This window comes from Vipera berus, assembly GCF_964194415.1.
Source record: "Vipera berus genome assembly, chromosome: 4".
In the NCBI taxonomy this organism is placed as follows: Eukaryota; Metazoa; Chordata; class Lepidosauria; order Squamata; family Viperidae; genus Vipera; species Vipera berus.
Window position 1 is genome coordinate 100,048,793 of NC_138206.1, and position 21,785 is coordinate 100,070,577.

General features: G+C 38.2%; 1 protein-coding gene across 3 annotated transcripts in view; it reads right to left on the reverse strand.

The window, feature by feature from the left end:
• MBNL2 (muscleblind like splicing regulator 2) overlaps window positions 1–20,804 on the reverse strand; it is a 63,304-nt gene extending 42,500 nt beyond the window's left edge. For all 3 annotated transcript variants that reach the window (XM_081327984.1, XM_081327983.1, XM_081327982.1), the window contains exons 1-2: window positions 20,782–20,804; window positions 4,919–5,621 (exon numbers count right to left, since the gene is read on the reverse strand). In XM_081327984.1, coding sequence (XP_081184110.1) covers window positions 4,919–5,092 — 174 coding nt within the window. In that variant the 5' untranslated portion in view covers window positions 5,093–5,621; window positions 20,782–20,804. The remainder of the gene's footprint in view (window positions 1–4,918; window positions 5,622–20,781) is intronic.
• Window positions 20,805–21,785: the final 981 nt, after the last annotated feature.

A 21,785-nucleotide genomic window follows, 5' to 3' on the forward strand; every position in this document is an offset into this window, starting at 1 on the left:
TGATTAAAGGCCTGGAAACTAAAACATATGAAGAATGGATGCAGGAATTGGGTATGGCCAGTCTAGAGAAAAGAAGGACTAGGGGTGTCATGATAGCAGTATTCCAGTATTTGAGGGGCTGCCACAGAGAAGAGAGGGTCAACTTATTTTCCAAAGCACCAGAAGGCAAGAGAAGACACAATGGATGAAACTTAATCAAGGAGAGAAGCAACCTAGAATTAAGGAGAAACTTCCTAACCGTGAGAACAATTAACCAGTGGAACAGCTTGCCTTCCCTTCAGAAGTTGTGGGTACTTCATCACTGGAGATTTTTAAAAAGAGACTGGACAGCTAGTTGTCTCAAATTGTATAGGGTCTCCTGCTTGAGCAGGGGGTTGGACTAAAAGACCTCCAAGGTCCCTTCTAGGTCTATTCTGATTGATTAGTATTATGCATTTTATTGTTATGTAAACCAGCAATTGAAAACAGTAGTTGTGACACCTTTCTGATGCGCAGACCTCAATCTCCAGAATTTTCTGTTATGATCTTGCTTAATAAGGGAAGCATGGAATAAATCTGTGTTAACAGTAATGGGACAAAGTTCGGGCTTTTCAATGAATAACAGTGCTGAGCAAATCTGAAGGTAGATGTTACCAAAGGAGCGGGTTAATATAAGATATGATTCCAGACATGGTATTTATAAATGATTATAATTTGAATAAAGAGTAAACATGCAAATTATTAAATATGCTAACTTGCATTATCCTAACAGAACCAGAACATCTTGAGGGATAAGGACATTAGTACAAAAAAGTACAAATTAAAATCTTGAATATTGCATAAAGATAACTGGCATACTGTGTAATGTCTAAGACTCACTTCTAAGTTTCTTTGCTTCTTAAATATATATGCTTCTTTCAGAACAGGCACATACTCTTAATGAAAAGATTGTATAATCTTGCTCAAAACAATATATGCTTTCAGAATAACTGTAATTCAGGTTAACACATCTTTATATGTGACATATAACACTTTTCATGTGATTTTATATGCTCATCCTGGAACTAAGTCCTATTAAGCACCCCTTATCAAATAAAATATGAATAGAATAAGTAAACAGCATAGTTAGAGCAAGGGGAACATATAAGGTTAGAAAAACAGTGTTGTCCAAGAGACAAATGTAGTAGAAAATTCCTTCCAAGAACTGTTACCGAAATATGGTCCACATAAAGATTCTGTCTGTCTGTATCTTTCTGCCACATTATGAACAAAAATAAGCTAGAACTCTCTTTCACATTAGGAAATTCTGGGTTTATTGTGATATATAAAGCAGGAATTATACAGGTCTGAACATTTCCAGTCATTTATAACAAAATGCAAATCTGTTAAAGCAAAATTTAATTTCTTGCTTATCCTTTCTTCTTACTTTGTGGTGGAGAACAGAAAGGAACCTTGTTACTTTTGTATGAGAAAGTTTATGCATGTGCATAGTGTTGGATTATGATTTAAATATAAATACTGAAACTTGACTGTTTATTTAAAGAATGCATCACAACCGAAAGAGGTATTTCAGGGTTCAGGATTAGGGAGCTAAATATGATTGCTGAGTAAGTTATAAAATCTTAGTATAATGTACAATTATTTCTAATTAAGCTTAGTTCCTAGTGGTTTCATGGATGTAAATGAATTTCTTGGTAATAATGCCAAATTGGTTTTCTATTGGTTTTTTCCAGGACATTTTTTTTAACTTAGATTAGACTACAGCCCTAGCAATCCCTTCCATATAAGCTAAATTGGCCAAGTGCATTTAACGTAAAATAAACTCAATTAATTTATGTACAGGGTTGAATTACAAAGAGATGGAAGATTAATTTCTGCATTCCTAACATTTGATATACGGTACGTGCATTAATATTCCACCTGCAAAATACAGGGAGTCCTTAGCATACGACCACAACTGTGTGCAAAATTTCTGTTGCTAAGTAAGGCATTTGTTAAGTGAGTTTTGCCCCATTTTACGACCTTTCTTGAAAAGTTGTTAAGTGAATCGCTGCAGTTGTTAAGTTACAACAGTTGTTAAGTGAATCTGGTTTCCCCATTGAGTTTGCATCTCAGGAGGTTGCAAAGATACCGCAACTGTCATAAATAAGCATCTGAATTTTGATCAGGTGACCATGGAGATGATGCAATAGTCATAAGTGTGAAAAACAATCATAAGTCACTTTTTTCAGTGCTGTTGTTAACTTTGAATGATCACTAAATGAACTGTTGTAAGCCGAGGACTTTCGGTATTAGTTGGTAATCGCCGTTCATGTCCTGTTTTGTGCTAGAGTTTTCTAAAAGACTGCGAAGCTCACCCAGAAGATCTCTTGAACTGGCTAACTACAAAGTTTGCAAACAGACAATAATTGTACTGTTCTCTTTTGATTATGAGAGGTTATTGATATGTGTATCCGTGTGCACATATACCGTATATATGTTATAAAATTAGACTAAATGCGTTTTGGGCTAAATCATGCTGTACATCTCTAACTACAAAAATGTTGTGTGGTTTAAATCCTTGTAAACTTTGTCAAACCCTTTTGATGATATAGAAAGAGGTTGCACTATAATTATTTAAATCTAAATGAAAAGCGGGGTACTCGTGTTCACTAAAACAGATACATATACATTGAAGAGAAATGTGTTTATCTTAGTGTTTTGAAAATGTAAACGTCTAATTTTTTAATTGTCTAAATATTTTAGTAGGTGATTAAAAAACTAGAAAAATGTTTTAATATAACTGATTTGGTGCAGTGGATAAAGTATCATGCCAGAAATCAGGAGTTCTAGTTCAGCTTTAGGCACAAAGCCATCTGGGTAAATTTCATCCAGTCTCTCTCTCTTAGACCTAGGAAGCAGAAAGCAATGCCAAGCCACTTCCCAAACTCTTGCAAAGAAAAATACAGGACTTGTCCAAGCATTCACTAGAAGACAAAACTGACTTGATAGCAATCAAAACAAGAAACAAACCCCACCATCTTTAATATAAATTATTTTATTTGGTAACAGGCAATCAGAAATTATACAAGAATATGTAGAGAGTGTGATTAATAGCCACCACAAACATAATCCAAAAGATTCTGAATAAACAAGGGATGGATGTTGAATTTATGTGAGGAGGTACAGTTATTAAGGCAAAAACATAAGCAGGATAAATATTATATATATTTATCCAATATATATATTCCCAAAAAAGGTATTATTTCTATATTGAACATATGACTATAAAGTATTGTACACTGAAATAACAAATTATCAGATTATGAATATCCTATCACTTATTAGTAATCTTGTGGAATCCATTTTTATGAAAAAATTTGCTGAATCTCCTAGAAGATAAAGGCACACACCATTTCTGTACTGTTGCCAAAAACTATGTATATGTCACCAGGTCTGGAATTGAAGGAGATTTTATATAAGTATCTATAGAAGCAACTTTTCAAAGACGAAATAGAAATCTTTGTGCAGACAACATACAGTAACAATAGTTCCAGTAACAACTTTGCATAGAAATAAACCAGCTACTCTAGTAGATTCTAGAATAGGTTGAATGTAAAATCTGCATATCCAGTAATCAGGGTTTTTGACTTATGTCTGTAATCTGGAACCTGATTATGTCACAACTATATTTTAAGAGATAAACAACTCTCCATCTCACAGTGGTTCTCAACCTTTACTTCACCACGGAACCCTTTTAAATACCTTTTGTGACCACAGACCATGGGTATGGCCCTCAAGACTTAACTCAAGATTTAACTCATAACATTTCTTCAAGCCTTTGCAGACCCCCTGTGACATTGTGGCCTTCCTGGTATCCACAGACCACATGTTGAGAACCACTACTCTAAAGAATTACTTCCTGGGAGGTGGCATATACTTCTTCTCCCCTTATTCTCATCAACAAATAGTAAGTAATATCATCTTTCAAGCGGGGAACAATTTGTAAATTTGTAGATCTAGATTAAAACTGCAAAATGGAAAGGCTTCAATTAATTGGAAATGAAATAATAACTAACTTTTGGGTGAGCATATCTTCTGATATATACCTGGCAATGATTTCATATTTATATACCAGTGCTATGAACCAACAATTTTTACTTCTATTGTACAGCCAGATGTTCCATAATCCATCATAGTTCAGTGAATGAATCTAAGATTTACTTAAATCAATAATATATCTAATGATAAATTTTGGTGGAACGTCAATTGTAGCCAATGAGACATATTCTCTTGTGGCCTGAAGAGGGATCTAATATCAGAATACAGAGTTCCTAATAGTTCGTTGAGACTGAGACAATATAAAGCACACCATATGTTTATTATATGAATGTGAGGCAAGGTAATATGTCTTTGAGTCAGACTTGATCTCTGACAGCTACTAGAAAAGTCCATACAGCCTTCTTGGCAACATTTTCAGAAGTGATTTGCCACTGTCTTCTTAGGGTTGAGAAGAAGGGACCAGCTCAAAGTCATCCAGCTGACTTCCATCCCTAAGGCAAGACTAGAATTCAGGTTTCCTAGTACCTGGCCACTAGACCAATGTTTACTAATTAATAATGCATTGACTGAGTTACTCTTAACAATATCTGAACAATTACAAACAGTAAGCTATTTGCTGTAGGAATCTTCTTACTATTCTCAGCAAGTGGCCTCATCTTTACAACTTAAGTTAAATTTGGAAGCTAAACCGAGCCAGGCCCAGTTGGCGATGGCATTGGATAGCAACAAGAAATTCCTACCCTAGGAAGGTGGGAAACATGTTAGAAAAAAGCAATAGCAAACCAGTTCCATACCACTGTTGAGAAAACTGACTGGATATAACCCATCTAGGGATCAGAACCAGAGCTCAATATAAGGATATGTTTACAATAGCTCCTTCTAATGCATGCATTCTTACCTTTAGAGAATCAAAGCAGGCAATCACTCTTCCACTTTCAACCTGGCAGCTTTTGGATGGATGTGCAAATTTACATTCCTCATCAGAACGTGAACAAGTCCCTCTCTGAAACTGCCTGCACACTTCTAATGTCAGCCATTTTGTGTCTCTCACTGGAGCAACAATTGAAGCCATGATGTAAAACTGCTTTCGACTTTGTGAGTTGTTAATGAAATAGCCTCTGTTTAAAAACTCCAAAAAGTCAAGATGTTCCTTTCAATAAAATCAGGCGTAGCTTAAGAAACTCCAATGCATACAAAGATGAATAAGCAGCTATTATCAGTGAACATTGTAGTTATCAACCAATATATGCCATTTGTACACTTTTGTCTGCAAAAAAATCATGCTCAGTAGCATTTCTGGCCAGCGTTCAGGCTACTGGGGAAAAACTCTGTTTTCATACAATGGCATTCTTTTTATACATTTTAGGCTGTAGTATCCTCTTTGTTGGTGTTAATTAGATAGGAAAAGCTACAGATTCAGCAGTCCTCTTGTTTAGTTCAATATTTTTTTCTCACGTTTTCTAAATGCAGGAATCAGATTCACAAGAAGCAACTGCTATAGATGATTTGTAAACGCCAATATTTAGCCGTGAGAGATGATCATCAGAACAACGAAGTTGTCTCTGTACAATGACTACATAAGGCACTTATAGTGCAGAAAGCTGTGGAAACAAAACCAATAATATATGAATACCAGTATTTCTAGAAAATATTCTAAAAAGATAACTACAATATAATTGCATTTGCAATGAGCCACATATTTTAAAAGCTCAGGAAATAAAAAGACAAGATGCAGATACAATAATCCAGTAAAGTAATAAATGATATTCAGAATAAAGCTTTTCTCATCGGATTTATTCGCATTTGAAGGTAAAGACCAAGCTGTCAGTGGATTAAGTTTTTAATATTTTTATGCATTCTGGAATGCCAGGAATGGAATGCTGATGGCAACACGTTTAGATACAACTGAGCCTTTAAATTATATTGTGAATGGGTATGCTGAATATTGAGAAGATTCATTAAGTTTCCATTTTTCCTTCCATGTGCAATACAATCTTACAGAGGTTCATAATTTCATTGGATACAATATTTGAACTGCAGCACTATTTATGATACAGTGGTGCTTAAAAGTTTGTGAACCCTTTTGAATATCAGCATTCTGCATAAGTGTGACCTAAAATGTTTTTGTGAGATGGGTGATCATATAAATATGATATATAAATAAGCAAATAAATAAAACATGGTCTGTTCTCCATGTAAGTCCTAAAACTAAATTAAAATAACCCAATTAAACAGATGGGTCAAAAATATACTTGTTTATTTATTTATTGAGGAAAATGAACCGTGGTGGTGCAGTGGTTAGAATGCAGTACTGCAGGCTACTTCTGCTGACTGCCAGCAGTTTCGCAGTTCGATTCTCACCGATTCTCACTAGCTTAAGGTTGACCCAACCTTCCATCCTTCTGAGCTCGGTAAAATGAGGACCCAGCTTGTTGGGAGGGCAATATGCTGACTGTGTAAACCACTTAAAGAGGGCTGAAAAGCAGCGTGAAGCAGTATATAAGTCTAAGTACTATTGTTATTGCTAAAATGATCCATGAATTTTTGGGTACCCCAAATTACCAGAGGAAACTCCTCTGCCCTTCCTTGATGCTGTCCTTTCCTTTCAGAGTGAATAATTCTCCCTTTCCATGCAATAATTTGCACTACCAATGTAAAGATGTACAGTACATCAAAGTCACTAGTAGTTAAAATGTTACAAGATTTTTTTAAAAAACCCATAATTGAACATTGGGAAACACAAAACTTTTCCTGCTGACAACCAATCCAAACTATTCAAATATTTTGGATGAGTCCCAGACAGCACATGGCTTTCCTCAGGAAGGGTAGGAGTTGGTCCAACTGCAACATTGGTGAATGTTATACCCATTTCTGTTGTAACCTTTCTGTTGTCCTTTGGAAAACTAGCAGGGATGGGAAAATTCTTGAGTTTCTCTAAGATATATCCTGTAATGAGCAGTCAGTTGAGAGACCAGGCTCTCACTTCATAGCTCTGGAAAGTAGTGAGAGGATTTTTCCTCAATTCCAAATGACAATAATGTCATTACAGACTGAGAAATATTGCCTCTAACAAAAATAGTAAAGACTCAAGGAAGGAATAGTACTTGTATTTTATTATACTTTTTATTCCATTCAATAATGTGTGATTCTTAGGGACTGAATAAACCCTTGTAGTTTTCTTCACAAGATTTTCAGAAGTGATTTGTCACTGATGATAAAAAAAGGTAAAGGTTCCCCCGCACATGCATGCTAGCCGTTTCCAACTCTAGGGACCGGTGCTCATCTCCGTTTCAAGGCCGAAGAGCCAACGCTTGTCCGAGGACGTCCCCGTGGTCATGTGGCCGGCATGACTAGACGCCAAAGGCGCACGGAACACCTTTGATGCCACTGATGAAAGATTCCTACAAAATTCAAGGTCTAGTTTATCCCCCAGATGAAACCAAAGGAATTCTTGCTGTTTGACTGCTCATGTACTTTGTCCATATAGTGTACTGGTAAGAAGAAGGCAACCACAAATGGTTGTCAGCTATAAAAGCTTTATACTCCCTCTATGCTCAGAATAGTGATCCAAAAAAATATGAACACCCTGTCTTCACTATATATATCTTTCAACCAAGATTAACAGATTCACTAAATAATCCTGTATATTTTGCATAACAAATGTGTACAAATGCATAACAAATGTGTAGTCCTCAACGTATCACCGCAATTGAGTCCATAATTTATGTTGCTAAGTGAGAAATTTGTTAAGTGAGCTTTGTTCCATTTTACAACTTTTCTGGCTACATTTGTTAAGTGAATCGCTGCAGTTGTTAAACTAGTAGCATGGTTGTTAAGTGAATCTGGTTTCCCTATTGACTTTGCTTGTCAGAAGTTCTCAAAAGGTGATTGTATGAACCCGGGACACTGCAACTGTCATAAATGTGAGTTAGTTGTCAAGCATCTCAATGTAAATCACGTGACCATGGGGATGCTGCAATAGTCATGTTTGAAAAATGGTCATAAGTCACTTTTTTCAGTGCTGTTCTAACTTCAAACAGCACTAAGCAAACTGTTGTAAGTCAAGGACTACCTCTACATGTGCTTGTGCATATAAATATGTGTTTACATGAACTGGCCAGAGGCCCCATTCTAAAAATACAGAATACAAATAGTCCTCAACTTACAACAGTTATAAAAAGCTCACTTTACATTAAATGTCATATTATTGCATAGGGCCCAGTGTTCATGTTTGTCACGATCCATTTGGATACTGAGCCTATCATCTGGGGTGTTGGCTATTCCTGTCAGCTTAGTGCCATCTGCAAATTTGATGAGTTTCCCCTTCTATTCTCTCTTTTAAGTGGTTCATGAATACATTGAAAAGTACTGGGCCTAAGATGGAACTTTGGGGTACCCCACTCCTTACTTGGACAGAGAATGAGGTGGCTGGATGGAGTCAGTGAAGCAGTAGGCGTGAGCTTAAATGGACTCCAGAAGATGGTAGAGGATAGGAAGGCCTGGAGGAACGTTGTCCATAGGGTCACGATGGGTCAGACACGACTTCACAGCTAACAACAACAACTGCTTACTTCCCTCCTTAGTACCATTAAGGACCACTCACTGAGTGTGGTTTGTCAGCCAGTTACAAATCTATCTGGTGGTGATGCTGCATCCCTTGGAATTTTCTAGCTTATCAAGACGTTGTGGTCTACTTCATCAAATGCATTACTGAAATCCAAGTATACTTTGTCTATAACATGTTGCTGGTCCACTAATTCAGTCACTTTGTCAAAGAATGAAATAAGAATTGTTTGGCATGATCCGTTGTTGACAAACCCACGTTGGCTTCTGATTATAATTTTACTTGCTTTTAAGTGTTCGCAGATCTGTTTTTTGATCATGTTTTCCAGGATCCTCCCAGGTATTGATGTCAGGCTGATAGGTCTATAATTTCCTGGATCTGTTTTTCCCCCTTTTTTGAAAATGAGAACCGCATCAGCTCTTTTCCAGTCATTCAGGTAGTTTCCCGGTGCTCCAGAATCTTTGAAATTATGTTTCAGTGGTTCCAAGGTAACATCTGCTAGCTCCTTCAGAACTCTGGGGCGTAATCCATCAGGTCCCGGTGATGTGAACTCACCTAGATCAGACAAGTGTTCTCTTACCATTTTCTTGCTTATTTTAATTTGTATTTCTAATCTGTCTTTTACAGTTATGTTTTTAGTAGGTGAGGCTATATTTCTTTTTTATGTGAAAACTGATGCAAAGAATGAGTTAAGCAGCTCTGCTGTCTTGCCACTGCCCATTACTTCCTTGACAGAGGTAGGACAAAAATTTATTTATTTTATTAAGCAAATCAATGATTAAAATGAATTACGTAGAAAATATATGTACTGGAGCAGATTCCTGGCTAGCTGATTTACTATAGAAATTACAAATTTCTGAAGAAAATTTTTCTTCTGTTTCAATCTCCTACATTTCTACAACTTCTTGAAAGATTGTAACCATTAATTCAGAAGCTGCTGAATATGCCACTGTTTACCATCCATGGTCCATTAACCTACTGTGAATTGTACCCTTGGGAACTTATACCTGTGTTGCGCCCTCTGCAGTGGTTGCCAATTCAGCTCTGTACAATTTAATGTGCTTTAATCTATAAAGACCTTCTAGATTTGGCACCTGAATACCTACAGGATCGCCTCCTCCAACTGGATTCAAACTGGCCTATTTTATCATGTAAAGAGGACTCCATGTTGATCCACAGCTCCCTGATGACAGAGAAGCTGAAGCTAGAGGACACCACTTCTCCAAAACAGCACAAAACTGCAAAATGGGCTAACTGAAGGTTACTAAAAAACAATCTTTTTCATTATTTGCACGTCTTGCAGTTATTATTTTTATTTTCTATTTCAGTTTTGTTTTTTATGATTTGAATTATATGTCACTCTAATTCTGATGTAATTTTACTATGACACTGTAAACACCAAAAAAATGCAAGATTACATTAGGATAAAAATCAAGTACTGTTTTTTTTTATCTCCAGCAGAGGGAGAGATTGTGCTAATCTGATTCTGTATGTCATGCCTCATTTGTGGGTATAGATAAGGGGTAGGCAACCTTGGCTCTTTGATGACTCGTGGACTTCAACTCCCAGAATTCCTGAGCCAGCCATGCTGAGGGGAAAGGGAGAGGTTTCCAAGCTGAGCCATGCTGGCTCAGGAATTCTGGGAGTTGAAGTCCACAAGTCATAAAGAGCCAAGGTTGCCTACCTCTGGTATAGATAGTTGATGTACGCCATATCGAAGTCCTTTACCATAATTTTGAATAATCAAAGGTGCTTGATCAATTCACTTTCTCATACCCCTTGTACTTTGTTCAGATTTTTAGTTCAGACAAGATGCTGGAAGTTAATATTTAAACACAATTTGTAAGGAGCAAGAAGTGGATCAAGATGCAAAAATAAAGAGCTAAGTATGAATATATATGAAGAAGTCGGTAAAGAGCCAGTGGAAAGGATAAACAGGTATATGGAGCAGAGAGTATTTTTTTCATTAAAAAATGAGAAAGGGATGTATTCAAAACATCTCCTGGGCTTTTCAGGATGAACTTGCCCATTGCTTCTGTTTTCTTCAGCATCCTTTTTCCATGCAACTCTGAAAATAGATTAGTGAAGCATTTAATGAGTCTGCAATGGATGGTAAGAATTTAACATCTCTTCAGTTTGTATCTTCTAGAAAGATCTTGAAAGACTTTCCCTTGCCTGTTTACTTCTTCGTCTTTTAGATTAGATTAGGACACTGGATTTTGTAATCGGTTGTCAAGCCAAAACAGTTCACTCTAATCTCTTATCCAGCTAAGTAAAGGAAAAATGAAGAGGCAAAGTTGTCTGCTTTGGGAGCCTCATGAACACAACTTACTGAAGAACAGAAAGGGCTGTAGCTTGACTACTGTGGCGTTGCCATATCTGAGAAAATGCATGAAGATTGGGGAAAAATTATGAGAAGTATCCTACAGATCAATCTGGCTGAAGCGTCATTTTATAAGCTCGGAGGCAGATTTGGTAGAAACATTCATAAACAAAACCAGAGTCTCTTAGGAGCTAATTGGGTAGAGATATCCCAGGAGTACCTTGGGGCCATATTTAGCAGAGAATTCCCTGGAGGGTGGGGATGAAGATAAGCCGAAGCTACTAATGCAAGGAACTTGTTAGTAGTGTTCAAAGTAAGTGAGTGAACTGACAATTTCACAGGACAGAGCTGTGAAGAGGACTAATTAATTAGCAGGCTATGGCATTGAATAGACTGACAAAGTCCCAAACAGAGTCATGTGAGTGGAAGGCATGAATCTGATTCCACCAAAACTAAGTTGGACACAATATATTAGATGTCTGGAGTCTATTGTTGGGCACGTGGGCTACATTCACATCTTTTACAACTAATATCCAAGATAGAATGAAAGATAGAATTTGGGTCTATAAGAGAACAGAAATACTAGAGGGGGGATTAAAACAGTCGCTGCCTTAAATATGGAAACAAAGAACAGAAAATGTATTAAGAAATTTTTATAAGACACTAAAAGTGCATCAGCCAAAAATAAAAATTATGGTAACAGAAAAACAGAATTGGAGGGGACCTTGGAGGTCTTCTAGTCCAACCCCCTGCCCAAGCAGGTGACCTTATACCATTCCAGACAAATAGTTGTCCAATCTCTTCTTTAAAACCTCCACAACCTCTGAAGGCAAACCCGATTCATTGTTCTCAATGTCAGGAAAATTGTCCTTAATTCTAGGTTGGATCTTCCTTTGATAAGTTACTTCTTGCCTTGCCATCAGGTGCTTTGAAGAAGAGATTGTCCCACTCTTCTTTGTGACAGCCTCTCAAATATTGGTAGACTGCTATCATGTTACCCGTATTTCTTCTCTTCGTTAGACTGGACATACTCGGTTCCTATAACCGTTCGTCATATGTTTTAGATCCAGACCCCTAATCATCTTTGTTGCTCTTCTCTGCACTTTTTCTAGAGTCTCAATATCTTTTTTGTATCATGGTGATCAGAACTGGACACTGTATTCCAAATGTGGTCTTACCAAGGAAATATATAGAGGTACTTATACTTCACATGATCTTGATACGATTCCACTTTTTATGCAGCCTAGGACTGTGTTGGCTTTTTTGGCAACTGCAGCACACTCTGGCTCATTCTTAAGTGATTGTCTATTAGTAACTCTCACAGTTACTAATGTTGAGTCAGGTACCACCTACAGGTAGTCCTTGACTTACGACCAGAACTGAGCCCAGAATTATGGTCATTAAGTTGTTGCTGTCATTAAGAAAGGCACCCATGCAACCCTGGCTGCCCCCACTGTAGTTATTTTGCAGAGCATGGGGTGGCTTAGGGGCAGGGAAGCCCCTGGTTTGCTGAACAAATTACTGTAAGTTGAGGACTATCTCTATAACCTGTTCCTTTGAGTTTTCTTGCCTAAGTGTAAAACCTTACTTTTCTTGCCCCTGAATTGCATTTCTGTCTTAGATTCAGTGTTCAACTCTCTTGAAATATTTCTGGATCTTAAGCCAATCTTCTAAAGTGTTGGCTATTCCCCCTAATCAATAAATATAGAAAATGGAACAACTAAGGAAAGCATATTTAAAACATTTAAAACTGTATGTTAAGGTTCAAATTGAAGAAAAAAAATTAACGATAATTAGCAATGGAACAATATCATAAAGCTAGTTTCAAAAAATATGAATATATCAATGCCATTCACCAATAGCCATGAAATCTAGTCTATATTCAAGTATGACATTAATAAATGACATTTAATAAGAATAAAAACAGATTGAAGAACTTTATATTGAAGGTATATAAAGTATAAGAAGAAATTATTGCCTGATATATAAATAAAAGACCAACCCACAGGGATGATTCCATCAATTCTTTTAGATTCAACTAATTGTAATGAATATTTAAAGTATATAATTACTTCTCTTTTTTAGAAATCAATGTAGCACAAAGTCTCAATTTAGATGTGGTTATATTATTCAGTGCAACATAGGACAGGAGATATTTTCATTTTCCAATAATAGATATATCCCTTTTTACCAAAAATGAACTATTCAAAGGTGCTAGCAACTCATTCTTAGATCTATAAGTAAATAGTACATATTTTTCTATTATTTAAGGATGTCCCAACATATTTTGGATGTTTAACTTAATATATTTAAATTAAAGCACTTTGTTTAAACCCAATGTTATCTTGATTTCAAAATTTGTTTCAACTATTTTGGAAGTCTTTAGGGAAGAGTCAGCTATGTCAGTAACTTGAGTTTGAAACATATCCAGAATGATTGAGATAACCCATCTTGAACTTATGACAGGGAGACCTGATTAGCCAGTCCAATCCTGGGGCTGTTCAAAGTTAAAACAATCCTCCTCTAACTCAATGATGAATGGACTATGTGGTATTTGCACAAAACTCTAGTTTTGCTCAATAAAATTATGCAAACGCAGTCTACAAGTAACCTTAGCCTGCATTTATATTAATATAAGGCAAAAGGGGTTACCGGTAAATAATTTGCAAGAGTTCTGTTTTTCCCAAATTGTTATACTGTAATTTAGACCTGATTCCTGATTCTTCATATTTGCATCCACATTTTATAAAAAATTTAAAATAATTTCTTTGTGGTCAGCTGATGGACTCTAGGAAGGATTAGTAATCAGGATTTGGAAGTTATCACTAAGTCAGGTATTTATCCAGCAGCTCTATTTCTATCAACACTTCTATTATAGGAAATAAAAGACAGAGCAGATAATACTATTCATCAATTATCAGATAACATTATTCCTCACTTAACAGATGTATAAAACTCTGCCATAACTCTGGATTGGCTAAAGATGAGCAGACATTTTTTCCATAAAACAATTTGAAATCTGTGAAAATCATGGTGAAATTGTAGCCCAAAAAACATGTTCAGTTCTTAAATATATGCCTTCTGTTTTACTGTATTGGTGTTTCTACAAGCATTTAGCTACTATTATAAATCAGCACTGGTCATTACTTAGCATCTATAAGCCTCTGAGATGTTGAATCTTACGTACAAATATTCAAAATACACATTAAGCCTGTGTTTACTTAACATTTTCTTTATACAACTTTATATACAGATTGTCAATGTTTTCTGGAGGGGGGAAAAACCCAAACAAATTGACCCCAAGTTTTAAGTGAGAAAAGCAAAGGACACTGTTCAAGATTCATGTAGAAATGCAATACCTAAAAGAAAATTAGAAATATTTTTGTGAATGCTATTAGGAAAAAAAGGTTTATTTGCAAAGGAGCACTACACAGAACTATTTAAATTGCTTTGAAATGAATTGATTTAACTCTCACATAGATTTTCTGTTCTTAGGGGAAATCTCTAATTCCTTGCCCCAAGTAACACATACGGTGTGCAGCATAATGCAGAAAACTCTTTAAACATACAGTGATTTTTTTTAAAAAAAAAAATCAACCTCCTACATACCTTTTGTAGCTATGTCTAATCGGCACTCCCATGAAGCAAGCAAAATCCTCTAATGTAGGAGTAGCCATATCTTTTCAATTGCATCATCCCGATGATGAGTAAGTTTCCGTGGAATAATTATCATGCTTATTTTCTTCCTCCTCTCTAAAAGCTTTATGTCTTATCTGGGGATTTCCCTTCAGATGATGAATCAAAGTCAGACTGGACTCTGCTGGTGAAAGACTGCAGCCCTTCCCTCTAGCAAAATTCCTCCCAAAATACAGCCTGTAGCCAATTAAGTGAAAGCTTAGTCGCTCTGCTGCTCTTCCACTGATTGGAAGGCAGTGACTGACAAGGCAGCAGAACTTACTAATGTGCAAAAACAGAGCATCTGTATCAATAACACAGAAATATCCCTTCCCTTTGAAAATGGTGTTTTGTAGAAGGTAAATGACACCAGTAAAGTGGGAGGGGGGGAATATTCTCCCACTGGAGAAGAGGTCTGCTCCCACGTCTTGGCCTTCCAGAAGAGCATTAATCAATTTAATCAGAATAGAGCTGGAAGGGAGATCTTCTAGTCCAACCCCCTGCTTAAGCAGGAGACCCTATACCATTTCAGACAAGTGACTGTCCAGTCTCTTCTTAAACACCTCCTGTGATGAAGCACCCACAATTTCTGAAGGCAAGCTGTTCCACTGGTTAATTGTTCTCACGGTTAGAATGTTTCTCCTTAATTCCAGATCGCTTCTCTCCTGGATTAATTTCCATGCATTTTTCTTGTCTTGCCTTCTGATGCTTTGGAAAACAAGTTGACCCCCCCTCTTTTTTGTGGCAACCCCTCAAATACTGGAATAGTGCTAGCCATACCTAACATACCCATACCCTGCAACTGTTCTCATGTTTTAGTCCTTAAACATCTTAGTTGCTCTTCTCTACACTTTTTCTAAAGTCCCAACATCTTTTTTGTGACCAAAACTGGATGCAGTGTTCCAGGTGTGGTCTTACAAAGGTTTTATAAAGCGGCACTAATACTTCACGCGATTTTTATTTTATGCCTCTGTTTTTGCAACCAAGGATTGTATTAGCTTTTTTTGCTGCTACTGTATACTGCTGGCTCATATTTCAGTGATTGTCCACTAGGACAAGGTCCCTCTCACAGTTACTGTTTTTGAACCAGGTTTTGCCTAATCCGTACCTGTACCTTTGGTTTTTCTTGCCTAAGTATTAAAACTTGCTTTTCTCCACATTAAATTTTATTTGATTGGATAGGGGCCATTGTTCAACTCTGTCAAGATACATTTGGATCCTGAGCTTGTCTTCTGGGGTGTTGGCTATTCCTGCCAGCTTAGTGTCATCTGCAAATTTGATGAGTCCCCCTTCTATTGGTTTGGAGTTTCCTGGGTCTGTTTCCCCCCCCCCACTTTTTTTTGAAGATGGAAACCACATCACCTCTTTTCCAATCCTCAGGTAGTTGCCAGTATTCCAGGATTTTTGAAAGATGTGGTACAATTGTTCTGCGATAACATCTGTGATAACATCAGAACTCTGGGATGCAATCCATCAGGTCCCGGTGATTTATATTCATCAAATTCATACAGGTATTCTCTTACCATTTTCTTGCTTATTTTATTTTTTTATTTTTAGTCTGTCTTTTATGGTTACATTTTTGGTAGGTTGAGTTATAGTTTCTTTTTGTATAAAGACCGATGCAAAGAATGAGTTAAGCAAATTCTCCTTTCTCTCTACCGCCTGTTACTTCTTTGCCATCCTCTTTCCTTACTGAACTTACTGTTTCCTTAACTTTATTCTTGTTACATATATTTTGGGAAAAGCTTTTTTTATTATCTTTTATTTTTGTTGCAAGTCTTAGTTCATCCTAAGCCTTTGCTTTCCTGACTTCATCTATGCAGATTCAGGCTAACTGCTGACATTCTGCCTTAGTTATATGTCCTCTTTCCATTTTTTGTACTTGCCCTTTTTGTCTTTCAGTTTATCAGGGAGATCTTTGTGCAACCATGCTGGTTTCTTCTTGGATTTCTTGCTTTTCTTTTTCAGTGGAACAGGTAGTCCTCAACTTATAACAGCTCATTTAGTGACCGTCTGAAGTTATAACAGCACTGAAAAAAGTGACTTATAGCCATTTTTCACTTACTACCATTGCAGCATCTCCAAGGTCATGTGATCAAAATTCAGATGCTTGGCAACTGACTCATACTTATGATGGTTGCAGTGCCTTGTGGTCATGTGATCAGCTTTCTGAAGAGCCAGTATTTTCCCCTCTTTGCCCTAATCCAGGGGTAGGCAACCTCGCCTCTTTTATGACTCATGGACTTCAACTCCCAGAATTCCTGAGCCAGCTTGGCTGGCTCAGGAATTCTGGGAGTTGAAGTCCATGAGTCATAAAAGAGCCGAGGTTGCCTACCCCTGCCCTAATCTAAGAGACGCTTAGTGATCTACAGGCCCTGTAAATACAAACAAACCAAAGAGCAACAACTACTTTGCTCAAGTATGATCCTAAAAATAAAATGTAACAACTTGCTCTGATTTTGATTTTTCATCTACAAGACTGGCAGAAAAAAATAAATTTGCAAAGGGGGGCAATATTCAAAATAGAATTTTGATTCCATCCCATTATCTATACAGACATATTACAAATGTATTTGTCTGATTTTAAAATACTTTTCATTACAAAATATATAATCAGCTCAACACAACTATAAAAACAAGTGAGGAAACAGATTAATAGGGGTTAGTGAAAATAGGAAAGACATTTTATGATTATTTCTAAGTAGTGTTCAGTTGTATCTCTTTGAATCACCTAAAACAAAAATAAAACATGAGATTTCTGTGATATTTTTTTTACTGTGACAGGAGCAATGAAAAGGAGGGTTTTTTCCTACTCCATAATATGAATTATCTATATCTATTTAAACAGAGTACCAGTTTGGCCTAGTGCTTAAAGCACCAGGCTAGAAAGCAGAAGACTGTGAGTTTTAGTCCTGACTTAGACATGAAAGCTGGCTGAGTGACTTTGGGCCAGTCACTTATTCCAAGATAGTTAGATCTTAGAACTACGGAAGAAACAACTTCTAGATATGAACAGACACTTACCATCTTCTTAATCAGCCCTGGTCTGTGGTTTGTACAGTTTGACAGTGAGGGAGAAAAGATTCTCTGCCAACACTACAACTGTGTCCCAGTGGCATTGAAGGCCAGGGGGCAAGTTTTTTTTTAGTAAGAGTTAAGTGACTGTACCACAGAAGACAAGTATTCAGATTTTTTCAATTTCTTAAGATTGAGGTTTAGACTTTGAACTGTAAATAATATACAAGTAGAGCACCGGGTGTGCCCACAGGAGGAGAGTCCAATAAACTATGTTTAAAAGTATGGCATTAGAGCTACCAGAAGGGAAATCCTTGTACTACAGTTCAGAAAGCAAATGTTAATTCCAATGAGAAGGTATTAATGTATAATAATACAACAGACAATAAAAAGAAACAGTTAAATATGCAAACCGAAGTGAGATACACTGAAACCAATCTAATGCATTTCCAAGCAATATCATTGGAACGTGACCTGAAAAATATCAAAAAGAGGTGCTATCCCTAGCCTTGAGTCTTCAGCATTCTGCATCATTCAGTCATACAAGCTAGGAGGAACAAAACATGAAAATCAGTGAAGGATTTTTTTGGGGTGATGGCTACCTTCTTTTTCAACTAACAGTGTATCGATGTAGAGAACAGAATGCCTTTGCAGATATAAGTTTTAATGAAAGATTTGGCAGGAAAAGACTATGCATCAATTTGCATGATACAGTAAATCTTATTAAAACTTATTAATGAACAAGCGTCAATGGTTAATAAAAGAAAAATAAACTATGTTTTGCTTTGTATTATTCTCTGGTTTGTTCTTGGAGGAACAGGACTGAATCCCTAGTTGGAGGGTACACTAAATTAATCACAGAGTTTGTAGTTTTCTGATGGTGTCTGCTTGCAGAGAGAATTAGCTAGCACCCCCCACACACTACTCATTTATTGATAAACCTTAATACACTTGCTGTGTCATTGCAGAGTAACTCTATGCATGCAACAAGATTCAGCTTGGATAAAAATATATCTGACTTACAAGAGAGAAAATGAAATCTAATGGAAAAAGTCATATTCTTACAGCATATTTTCACTGCAAATATTTCAGCATATTTTAGATGCCATGCTCCTTTTTCCAATCCCTCTTGCGATGCTTGTTGAGAATGTATATTTATCTCTGATTGCTACTTGTGGGAATCTTTGTTATGGAATTCAAAAATAAAACTAAAATTAATTACCAGTAAAGGAGAACAACTCGCCACAGCCAACTTGCCGTGGCCAATTGGCTGAAGCAAACTTGCTGCAGAAGAAAAGCTAAACAAATATGAAAAAGGGTGGAGTAGAATCATTAAAGAAAGAACGTAAAAGGAGGGATAAAATGAAATCTGAATGACAAAAATTTAAATACTTTTTAAATTATTTTAAATATTTAAATTGCATTGTTGAATTATCCCAAGGCGAGTTGTCCTTTGGTGAGTTGATTGTGAAGAACTGTCACATGGTGAGTTGGCCATGGTGAACTGTCTCATTTCGGTCCTTGTTGCTCTGTAAGCTTGGTTGTATTCTTGCAGACCTTTCAATACCCATACTAAGTAGCAGTTAAGAAACCCCTTGTTGCAAAAAATATCCCACAGACAAACTCTCTTCCTTACCGGAATAAATTATGTTTAAAAGCAAACTTTAGTTGTTTTACTAAAGTTGCCAAATGCTGAACTAACAAAATAATGAATCAGAGCTGAACCACAAGTAATTCTTTCTTTCCACATGTTCTGAGCAGTTAACAGCTGTAGTAGAACTGTCCACAACACAGCAATAGTCAAGTCACATTTCTAAATCACCCAACAGTATTCTAGGCAGTGTACAAATCCACTAAAAGTATATATTAAAGAGCAGTGGGCATAAAACCTTTTCATGTTTAAAATTGCATATACTATTCATTAGATGAAGGGATGGGGGATGGCAAACAGCAAAGATTTCTATATGGGAGAACCGGAGCAGTGTCCGCAAAGCTTTCCTTTTTTTACAGGAGGGCCTTGAAAAAGTATGGACCAGTTTGGGAAGAAAGGCTGGTCTCTGTGGCTTTTCCCTCAAGAATTGCTCATAACAATTCATACAAATACAGGTAGCCCAAAATTTCTGTGGCTAAGCGAGACGTTTCTTAAGTGAGTTTTGCCTGATTCTATGACCTTTCTTAAGGGACGTGGTGGCTCAGTGGGTTAGGACGCTGAGCTTGTCGATCAGAAGGTCGGCAGTTTGGCGGGTCGAATCCCGAGTGCCGTGTAGCAGAGTGAGCGCCTGTTACTCGTCCCAGCTTCTGCCAACCTAGCAGTTCGAAAGCACGTAAAAATGCAAGTAGAAAAATAGGGTCCACTGTGGTGGGAAGGTAACAGCGTTCCGTGCGCCTTTGGCGTCGTCATGCCGGCCACATGACCATGGAGTCGTCCTCGGACAAGCGCTGGCTCTTCGGCTTTGAAACGGAGTTGGAAACGACTAGCACGCATGTGCGGGGGGAACCTTTACCTTTTTATGACCTTTCTTGCCGCAGTTGTTCAACCAATCACTGCAGTTGTTCAATTAGTAACATGTTTGTTAAGCGAATCTGGTTTTACCACTGACTTGGCTTGTCCGAGGACTACCTGCAGGAGCCTACCCAAAAAATAAAAATCAAAGAGATCGGACCCTATAAGCTAAATGGAATAGGGTAGGAGGGGGAAAGGACCGCATGCTTGATTCTACTGTCTCCCAGACAGTCCTGCAAATCGTCAGGCTCTCCGCCGGTCAGGGGTTCGACGTAGAACCACCAGCAGCAGCAACTGCTGCAGCATCTTGGCGCGAACTCTCCGTACGGGCTCGCTCCTCAAGCAAGCCTCGACCCGAGCGCCAAAGACGAAAGCAGCCTGAGCGCCACGTCGGTTACGCACGGAACCTGCAACGTTTTCCATAATATCCTTCGAGCGCTGGCCTAGCAATACGCGCACATTATGTTTGTCCCGCCCGGCGCTGGATGCCTCCCCGCCACCCAGCCAGACGCCAGCGTCCTCTCAGCAAACCGCCCCCCCCCCACACACACACACCTGGTGGTGCCGTATATATCCCCGGCACTCGAAGCCCCCTGTCACAGCCCGCCCTTGGCCACCAATCCCGGTTTGGAAGGAGAGCTATCGCGCCTCGCCCACGGAGCCCTGCCACGTTCCCCTCACCTGCAAAGGAGACCGAGGCGGCGCGAACCGCCAGAACTTGACAAGCGCTCTCTCGGAGTGGTGGCGGCGGCGGCAGCTCGAGACTGGCTGAACCAGGCCCTCTCTGGAAGGGCTGAACTGAAAGCCACCCGTGCCGCCTCCCTCCTGCTCCTCCTCTTCACGGAGCCGCAGCCTCCATGACGAGGCCGCCCACGAGACGCGCTGCGGCGTGAACCAGGAACGGCGGCCCGCCTGACACCGCGGCGCTAGAGAGAGAGAGAGAGAGAAAGAGAGGCGATCTCCTTTCTGCTCCTCGTCCCTGGCGCGTGAATTCCCCCCCCCCTTCGCCCCACGGGCGTCCAAAGGGGGTTAGTGGGGCTTCTCAACGCCAGAAGGATTTTTAACCATCCTGACGGGAGGAAGAATGAACGACGACGCCTAGTCTTGGCGAAATAATGGCCTGCCGCCTTTTGATTCAGGCAGAGGATAACCCCGTGGGAGTGGGCTAGCCTCACACAGCTTCTTTCCTCGTATGGTACAAATGAAAATAGGCCGACCGAAAGGGGGATGTAAAAAGCCAAAAATACTAGGAAAGTGATAGTTGAAAATCAGCCTTGTCTCAGATGCACCCTTTGGATTTCCTCTTTCGCTTTGGTTCAATGTTAGTGGTCACAAGCAGACGGAAGATACTAATAAAAGAATATTTGTAGCTCAAGGGTTGACATGAGGGGTCCTTGGTGCTCTCTCAGCTTGCTTGTTTTTTTTTGCAGACGTTTCATTACCCAAATCAGTGCTGCCTAGCACTGATAATGTTACCTAGTTTGGGTAATGAAACGTCTGCAAGAAAACAAGCAAGCTGAGATAGCACCAAGGATGCCTCAGACGGAAGATAAAGAGCAAATTGCTAATGACTGCATGGAAGAAAGTAATATAAACACATAAAATACATACGTATTACCAAATGCTTGAAAATGAACAAAGATGCATCTCGCAAAGACAAATGCAAAACTTTTGTCTATTCCTTC